Source organism: Echeneis naucrates, chromosome 15, assembly GCF_900963305.1.
Source record: "Echeneis naucrates chromosome 15, fEcheNa1.1, whole genome shotgun sequence".
NCBI lineage: Eukaryota > Metazoa > Chordata > Actinopteri > Carangiformes > Echeneidae > Echeneis > Echeneis naucrates.
Window position 1 is genome coordinate 6,618,011 of NC_042525.1, and position 9,695 is coordinate 6,627,705.

General features: G+C 39.9%; 1 protein-coding gene across 1 annotated transcript; it reads left to right on the forward strand.

Annotated features, from left to right (window-relative positions):
* The first annotated feature begins 462 nt into the window (after nucleotides 1-462).
* Nucleotides 463-9,302, forward strand: kcnk1b (potassium channel, subfamily K, member 1b). The gene is made up of 3 exons (XM_029521050.1): nucleotides 463-1,035; nucleotides 3,154-3,549; nucleotides 6,333-9,302. The coding sequence occupies exons 1-3, from the start codon at nucleotides 681-683 to the stop codon at nucleotides 6,587-6,589; spliced, it is 1,008 nt and encodes a 335-aa protein (XP_029376910.1). The 5' UTR covers nucleotides 463-680; the 3' UTR covers nucleotides 6,590-9,302.
* Nucleotides 9,303-9,695: the final 393 nt, after the last annotated feature.

A 9,695-nucleotide genomic window follows, 5' to 3' on the forward strand; every position in this document is an offset into this window, starting at 1 on the left:
GAAACGCGGCGGACTACCTGGGAGGAGAGCGCCTCTGACGTCACGTGGCCTTTGTAGCCGCCACATCACTTGCTATCTTCGGGTGCCACAAAAAAATCGGAAATGCGACAACTACCGTTTCAGGAGCGATTAACGTGAACGTTTTAAGAAATGACATTTTAAAAATGTAACTATATATTGGTATTTTTGTATCTAATCAATATTTTGGGCGTTAAAGTACCATTAATGCATTATGATACACCCAAATAAAGGCCGGGCGGGAAAGAGGATTCCACTTATTTTTGTGAATTGGATTAATATTTTTATTTTCTGGCTATGATATGATTTTTGATCAGGTCTCGCCCCTAAGGCATCTAGGTGACGGCCATAGATTTTATATGGGATAGATTATCACCTTCTCTGGTCAAACGCTGCTCTTTTCGCTGTACGCTACTGAGGTTTCCGGCTGCACCTGAACGCCTCCAGCGCCACAGCAGGTTTGGAGCAGGTTTTCTCGAATCGGTGGGGACTCTTCTCTGAGCTTTGTCCCCAACCAGACCCCTCACAGGAAGACATCCTGCCCATACAACCACCGGGGGTAGTTACATTTATTAGGGTTTTGCGTTTTTATTATTCTCACAGATACCCGGATCGTTGCGCGGAGGTGATACACCTATATTAAAAAAAAAAAAAACAATAAAATGCTTCAGTCGCTCGCTAGCAATTCGTGTGTGCGTTTGATCCAGAGTCACAAATCGACGTGGTATTTTGTGTCTCTGGTTTTGGGGTATCTGCTTTATCTCGTCTTCGGCGCCGTGGTCTTCTCCTCGGTGGAGCTGCCGTATGAGGACACCCTCCGCCAGGAGCTGAGGGCCGTCAAGAAGCAGTTCCTCCAGGACAACGACTGTCTGTCCGAGGAGCGCCTGGAGCAGTTTCTAAAGAAAGCCCTGGACGCCAGCAACTATGGGGTCTCCATCCTCAACAACGCCTCCGCCAACTGGAACTGGGACTTCACCTCCGCGCTGTTCTTCGCCAGCACCGTGCTGTCCACCACAGGTGAGAGCTGCGGGGAGATGCTGCAGCATGTAGCACACAACTCACACACACAACTCACACACAACTCACACACACTCCATCAGAATGGTTCGGTTTGTTCTTTCCTTTCTGTTTGTGTTGTTTGTTTTCCTGTCTGGAAAACATTATTTTGTCTCGCCTGAAGAGAGCCACATCTGGGCCTTTGGGTTTATGTGGCCTACAGGCGGCTACAGAGACAAAAAAAAAAAGAAAAGGCCACAAAAAAGTATATTTGGGATTAAAAATCAAAAAGTGTGTAGGAAAAAGAGAAAGGCATTGGTTGGAATTTAAAAAAAAAGTGTGATTAAGGAATTGCTAAGTAATTTACAAAAAGCTGATTTCTCTTTGACAACTTGTCTCCAAACTGTTTAAATGAAGATTTAAAGCTGTTGCTTCAGTTTTAAAATGAAAGGATGTTGATGTTGCTTTTGGATGTATTATTCCTTTATTTTATATTGCTGTCACAGTAAAGGAGCTGAAGATTTATTTTTAGATCTTGGATTAATGTATGGCACACTGTACACTACAGCCAACCTGACATTTCTGTAATGGAACAGCCCTCTTTTAGTATAACGCACAATGCATTACTGTATGTAGGACACACACACACACACACACACACACACACACACTCGTTTTAAGTGTCAAGGACTGAAGCTGCAAGTTTGAGAGAGCAGTATGTCAACATCACTTTTTTGCACCCCTCAGGAAATCACATATTCTAATTTTGGCTAATTCCTTCTCCAAATAGTTTTGTATGTTTTTCCTTTAAGTATTCAAACAGTGAATGACGGGGGGACAGTCATTTTCTGTCATCTACACTGCACCTTAGAACATGATGTGCAGTTACCTGGAGCTAGTTTACTTATGGAACTTGAGTCTGATCACGTCAACAAATATCTGTGAAGTTTCCACATAGGAATTGTGCAGATAACGTATGAAGCAGCAGCTGCCTGGCTGCATTAAAGCTCTTTCTTCATTGTTTGAGTCGCGACAAAAATTGTGTTTATGGGTAAGCAGAAACCCGAGCAGACATCAAACTAAGCCGGACTTCAAGTGTCCCGTTTTGATTTTGTTGATCTACCAGGAAATTTTTGGATCAAAAGATAAAACAAGAACAAGAAGACAGTTTTTCCTCTTTTTTTTTTTGTGCTACTACATCACAGTGATGGGTCGTTTCCTTTTAGTCTCACCAGTGGGAAAAAGTGCAGTGTACATTTTGCCTTGTGTTTAAGCAGAAACTGATATATTTTAACAGCAAACACAGTGCTGTTTCTTCATTTACACATCACTGTCAGTGTGCCACAGTATTTTTAACACTCTCGTTAGGTCCACCTCACGAGAACATGTTTTTTTTTGTTTTTTTTTCATAGCAATGCCTCCTTCACTTTAGTGTGACATAACTTCAAGACTAATTTCACTAATCCTCCTTTTCCTGCCTTCAAACGCTGCCGTTCAGCCTTTACCTTGTTTGTTGGCCATTGGATGACTTTGTCTTAAAAGTACTCACAGCCACCCCTCCCTGTGTAAATAAAGCTCAAAGTAGTCAGAAAAAGGCTCAATTCATCAACCTTAACAATTTCTTAGCCATGTACCAAAAACAGACAACATATACTTTTACAATAACAATTTAATTGTCATTCCACCGTAGATGCAAAGCTGTGAGTATTTTCAAAAACCAAGCCATTTGAATAAATTGACTGTTTCTTTGTTTCGTATTTTAAGGGGAAGACTAAAAATGGAAGAAATGTATCCTTAACTTTTGTGAGATTTTTTTTTTTTTTTAAGTACCCCACAGCGCTGTGTACTTTCAAATTGAGAATTACCGAAGTAAACACATTAATCAGAATTGCAAACATTATACTTTGCTGGCATTCTGTTATGATAAAGGGCATGCACAAGGCATTGAAATTAATATTAATATTAATAATTTGCAAATAAGTGCTGAAATTGAGGTATTTGCCAGAAAATAATCCATTGTGGATTGTTATGTGCTTGTGGTATATAATGGAGGGTTATTTCCATAAAATATCACACATTCAGTATTACTGTGTACTTCCAAAATTCCTTTTGTGGGTAATTATGTTTGTTTCTGTACAGGATATGGTCACACAGCACCCTTGTCAGATGGCGGGAAGGCCTTCTGCATCATTTATTCAGTGATCGGCATCCCCTTCACCCTGCTCTTCCTCACTGCTGTGGTGCAGAGGATCATGGTGTTCAGCACACGGAGGCCGATCATGTACATCCACACTCGCTGGGGCCTGTCCAAGCCGTTGGTGTCCATTGTTCACGCCACGCTGCTCGCCACAGTGGCTGTCTCTTGCTTCTTCCTCATTCCTGCCGCCATCTTCTCTGCGCTGGAGGAGAACTGGAACTTCCTGGAGTCCTTCTACTTCTGTTTCATTTCCCTGAGCACCATTGGCCTGGGAGACTATGTACCTGGGGAGGCCGCCAATCAGAGGTTCAGGGAGCTCTACAAAGTCGGCATCACTGGTGAGTGCTGATGATTCTCTGTATTGGGGGCTGTTTCCACAGTGAGATGATAGCAGCTGTAAGGTCTTTCAGTTCCTCTTATTGGCCATTGGCCCTACATAAATAAATTTAATGGTGCCACATGAAGTTTCTTAAAAAGCATATTTCATTGACAAATTAAATGTGAAACTTCTGTCTAATTATGGCAACCAGAGGTTGAATGAATTAGGTGATGGGCAGTAGCAGCATTGTTTTAGCTAGTGATCGTCTTTAAAATTTCCAGGTCTTGAATAAATCAGTTAAGATGCTTCCTGTGGCAAACAGGATATCGCTGCATTTTTTTTTTTTTTTGCAGTGAAGGAGGGACGCTTTCTTTATTATTGGCTAATGAAGTAATCCAGCCATGAAACCCTATGAATTCGGTTGACATTGGCCCTCACCGTGTAACAACTATGTGACAGTTTGTAAGAGTTAAAGCTTTAGTGATCTGCTGATATGGGGATATCTCGTTTAGAGAGTGTATTGATGGTGAACTTTCAACTTCCTGTTTGTGACATAACCAAGTAGGTCTAATGTATGGCTCATGTAGTGAAACTTTAGATTAAGCCTACACAGAAATCCTCAGAGTGTTGTTGCCCTATGATGGATTGAGCTGTTGTTTCCTTTTTTAACCAGAGAATCAGCTCTTTCAAACAAGCCCTGGTTTATTCCTAAGTGCTGCATCTTTCTTTAAACTCATGAGCAAAGTCAAGGAAGATTTGGAATCATCTGGCTTGTCAACTGAGGCATTGCTCCTTTATTTCTGTGTTTCTCATCCTCCATCTTTGCTGGTGTTGTCTAAAGTTACTTTTCTACATGAGACAATGCCTTTGGCTCTATTTATAGTCCAGGCAAAAAAGCTTAAGAAGTAAAACAGAGGACTAGGAATCATTTCCCAAAAGATACAATCAGTATTGAATATTGAATGTAGAACAGGCTGCTGTTACACAATGTCAAATTTGATGAAAATACGTTTAACGAGAATTTACCGCTGTAGCCACCAACAAACTGCAGTTTTCTACACGATGCAAAACTCATTGAAGGAGCTAAAAAAAGGTGCAAATGCTACTGACAATTTCCTGCATGTTTAAAGCCATATTAACCAGTCAGATGGAACAAGACAGTGCAGTCAAGATAGAAATTGGGCCATGGCCTAAAGCAGGGTAGTGAGACATTGATTGGATTTGTGGGAGAAATTAAAGTTAAAAAAACAAGCCAAACACTGAGACTTCACAATCTATGGATGAATGCCGAACCCAACTCCAGAGAGCTGTTGCCTGCCATGTGTGGTGTGGGCGTTTGGTACAAGGGACATCATTAATCAGGCAATCAGTAGGAGGAATAACTGTGAGGGAAAGTGTTTGTTTTTACGAAAGGACACCAAGCACATTTGTACAACTTCCTCTGCTGAAAAGGAAATGTCCATATTGGAGGTAACATCATCTCTGTCCATAGTAACATTTGGAGCATGAGGAAAAAGAGATCATTTTGAGTGCGACTTTGCCTCCGTCTTTGGTGATAAGAAGTCATTGGTTTTGTGACATGGGTGCCCTATTTCTTATATCTACACCTACACTCTGTTCTAAACTCTTATACATAACAGCCACTTCCTGCTTGCTATATTTTCGGCGCAAAAGGGTTTTTCTGTATTTTCGACTCAACGGGCTACTTGTGATTCTAATCCTGTAATTTATAGGTCAAACACCTGTCTAAACATACTTTAGGTTTCCAGTGTGTTTGAGAGGGGTTTTTCGTGCTAGATTCTGAGATCAGGTGGAAGTGAAAGATTATACATGTAAACAGGGAAGAGGGGGGAATCCCAGCATTGTCTGAAACTGTGTTTCTCTTCCCATTAGACTATCCAACAAAGGAGCATATGTACACTGTACACTTTTTAAAATGGATGCCTAGCTGAACTTACATAAGTATGAGTATGGATCAGTGTGTGAATATATGTGTGCATGGTTATCTGTGAGAAAAAAGTCAGCAGATTTTTAGAATATATCATATCCCCTTTTTAATGAGCCCCGTAGATAACAATAGATGGACATTGGACCCTCTGACTTGGATAAGTTGATTTTTCGCTAAAATTTTAAAACACAAATTCACCCAACAGGGAAATATATTAAAGGTATAGAGATGGACTGGAATGAACCAACTCCTATACTTGACTCCTTCTCTTTAATGATGAAAATATAAAAGGAAAAATAAAGTGGAAAAATAGAGGATGTCTAGTTGCTGCCCTCTTGTGTCAGTGTATATGAACAACAGCTTTTGGGATAAGAGTGAATAAATGTGCCCTGTTTTTTCCAACAGAGGGGCTCTTAGATAATTCTATACAGTACAGTATGAAGAGTATAAACAGTATCCCTTTAAGTGCCTTTTAACTCACCGTGAACTGAAACGCACCCCTAAATCTAGAGGATGTCGTAGGTCCTTCCTTCCTGCTGCTGTCAGACAGTTTAATGACCAGGACTGTCCCACCCAGTAGACCACACACACACACACACACTAAGAATAATACTGTGCAATACATAATGTACAATAACAACTATGCAATATTCCTCTAACTTCCCAGGTGCAGCTGCTGCAATGGGTAGCACTACTTGCTATTGTGTGTCTCTGTTGTATGCCCGTTTGTTTGCTTCTCGCTGCTATAACAATGTGAATTTCTCCATTGTGGGACAATAAAGGAAAAATATTAATTAATACATTTTAATAATACACCCAGTAATATCTTTACTTGTCTGTGTTTGTCCCATCAGTGTATCTGATCCTGGGTCTGATCGTCATGCTGGTGGTTCTGGAGACCTTCTGCGAGCTACAGCAGCTGAAACAGCTGAGGAAGATGTTCTACCTGAAGAAGGAGAAGCCACAGGACCGCATTGCCATTTTGGAGCACGACCAGCTGTCCTTCACCACTGTGTCCAACAGAGCCACAGCCCACAATGAAGACAAGACCCAGTCGTTTGTTAGTGTCCCAACTCTGGCTTCTCCCAATGATGATCCCATGATTCAGTAAACAAAGACAGAGCAAACAACTAATGAAGAATGAAAATATCAAAGTAAGGGGCAATGCACGCAAGAGTCTAAGTAGAAAGAATGAGCCTCAGCTGTAGGCATTCTGCAAAACTTAACCCTGCAAAACTTAACAGTAAAGAGTAAACAATCTCCTTTAGTGAACCTCAATACTGACAGCACAGTGCCATGCAGCAGAGATTAAATTTATGCACATTAATTAGGGCGAAAATTAGTATTTTAGCAGTTACTCTAAAGACAAAGGGAGTGATAAAATAAAAGTATTCTGCTGTATTTATGACTCACAGGAGCCAAGCTCCTCTATGAGCTGTATTATTTATTGCATATTTAACAACATTTTAGAAAGTAATTGGTCTCTTAAATCTAGATGAAATATCTGTTGTCTGTCACAAAATAGTACATATGTAGTACAATATGGATGTATCTTTATAAATAGAGATGCTTGACAGAATGTACATAATCAGGATGCAAAGAATAGTGCCATCTAGATTGAACACAACTCTATAAAGATGAGCCAAGGTGAACCCAAAATATCACATATAACAACTCACTTAATTGACTGTAATTTGAGGTCGGATCATTACTTCAGGTACAACAACAACAAGAGACAACAACAAGTAATGTATTGTGTTGTGTTCTCACGCCAGTGCTGGTTGCAGCCTGACCGAAGTTTGTTGTTGGCTAAGCATCAAAATGTTTTATTAGGTTCTTTCCAATTGGTTGGCTCCTATTGACTTCTATGAAAGGGTTTGTGAAAGTTTCAGGGGCCACCTTTTCCCATCACATAATGTGGGTCACATGGTTGACTGAAAGAGGGGGCTGCAGTTGATCCTTACAGTATCTGACAGATAGTACACAATACATTAAGAATAAATCAACTGTCGTTTTGTAGCGTTCTTGGCTCGTCTTTATAGAGGTCGTTACTATTCTGGTTGCAGTCCGTGTTGTTGCATTTCATTCTGAGGGAAACTATTTGTCTGCAGATGTGTGTGTGTGTTTTCTCAACATGTTGCAGTGCTATTTCAGAGTTTTCCACGTGTAGCGATAAGCACTATAATTTATTGATTTTTTTTTTTTTTCTCAGAATTGTTTCATGTGTGATGGACTGTGTGAAAAGGGAAGTGAGGTTAGCCCAGCTTAAAAAGGGACCGACAGAAAGCTGGCTGCCCAAATGCATTTTACAGTCAATAAACAGACAGCTCAGTTTTTTCATGTACTGGAAACAGGCAGTTTGACGGAAAAACGTAACTGTTTGGGATTTCTCTGAAAGGAAAAGGACATGGTTCCAAAGATTTTAGTAATGAGCCTAGAGATCTTTTTAATGAAACTGAAAATATTACTTCTGTTGTGGCAAGACATTGAACGACAACAATTTTACTGTTTTTACATCCTTTGAATGTCAAAATGTATATTTTTAGATATGGTGCAGAGAAGGTTTACAAAATTTTGTTCGTAATTCATGGAAGAAATTCTGTACTCAAGATGGTACGTAAAAGGAAACTTGAAAATTTCAAATTCAAGCAACAGAAGTGCAGCTTGAACTGAACCATCTCATTTCTGACTATATACAACATGCATTTATAATCTCTTTGGCAAAGTTAAGACTTTCCGTACTTTGAATTTAAGACAGTGGATAGCCATTTGTAAGTTTGTATGACATTGACATTGAACTCCTCTGTGTATTTTTAAAAAAAATACATTTCCAGCAGGAGGTAAAATGTTCTGACAGAAGTGCTCATTTCCTGCTCTTATCCGTCCTCCAACGTTCTGTTGGGTGCAGGCGCTCGTGCATAGTGTGACACATTACTGTAAAGCTGGACATTTTTTGTATACACATTTTAATACATTCCTTAGAAAAGCCTGCATTTGTTCTCAGTTTTAACAGTGTCTTTCTCACTGTTGGTGAATTTCTGACCTCCTCTTTTTCTGCTCCATCGAGACACAGTTGCAGCCTTTTATGAAGTCTTGAATGTATTGGTGCTTTTTATGCTGTTTGCTACAGTGCAATTTAAGGCCTGACCAGCGTGTAGCCTTGCCTTTTGCTGCTCCGCTGGCTCCGTTGGTATCGTGATGACATGTTTAGTTGCAACAGAGTGTCATGACCACTTTCAGTTTAGCTTTGATTGTTTCAGCATCTGAGTTACTCACTGACCTAATATTTTTAATAGGTCAGTAAGACTGCTCGTTTTTTGTTTTTTGTTTTTTTAACCAGTCTTGGCCTTCATCTTAACTGTGAAGCATTGATACCATTCAAATGTCTGCTGGGAATAAGGAGAACTTGAATTTTCACTGCTTTTTAGATGAGTTGTATAGATCAATGTTTGAGCTTTCCGCCTGATTGTTCCTAGCAGTGTTTGTCATCATGCAGTTTGTTTGGAAGGTAAAGTAGATGTAGTACTGTTCAGGGAGTAACCATTATGTTTAGGATTAGAAACTGGAAGCACACTGACACAAATGAATTCATGCTGATGGAACAGGCACAGTTGTAATACTTGGTATCATAGGTTTCTGTGGATATATCTCTTCAGTTGTTGTGGTACATACTGTAGGTACAAACACACAGTTGAGTATTTTACTTGTAATGACAATATTGCTATACAGCATTGCCACCAGGTTTTCTGTGAACTCCGTTTCAGCCATGGAAGTGAATCCAACTGTACAATATCAGTGTGTCTCAAATAAAGTGTTGGCTTGTCTGTCCTTGAAGCGGTGTCCATGGTGATTATTTTGTCCGGCTGATACATCATGGAAACGCATTCAGCAGCACATCTTGGCTTCCCGCAACACAAGAGATTATATTGCATGCATATACCATCAAAGTGTATTTGAAAGATAAAATGATACAAAACCACTTGGGTGAATTTAAAAGAAAAGCAGATGGTGATGAATGTGATTATCTGTTCTTCTTATGATTTTTTTTCTTTTTTTTACTCAAAGAGGCAAAAATTGTGTTGAATACACCATTTTTCATTCATCTAATCCTTGAATATGAAAGGGAGGTGATTGTTTAGCACATCTTTGTCTGCATCACAGAGGAGCAGTAATTGAAGTTGTGAGGGAATAAGAGCCCAGCGACAACAGAAGCTTTC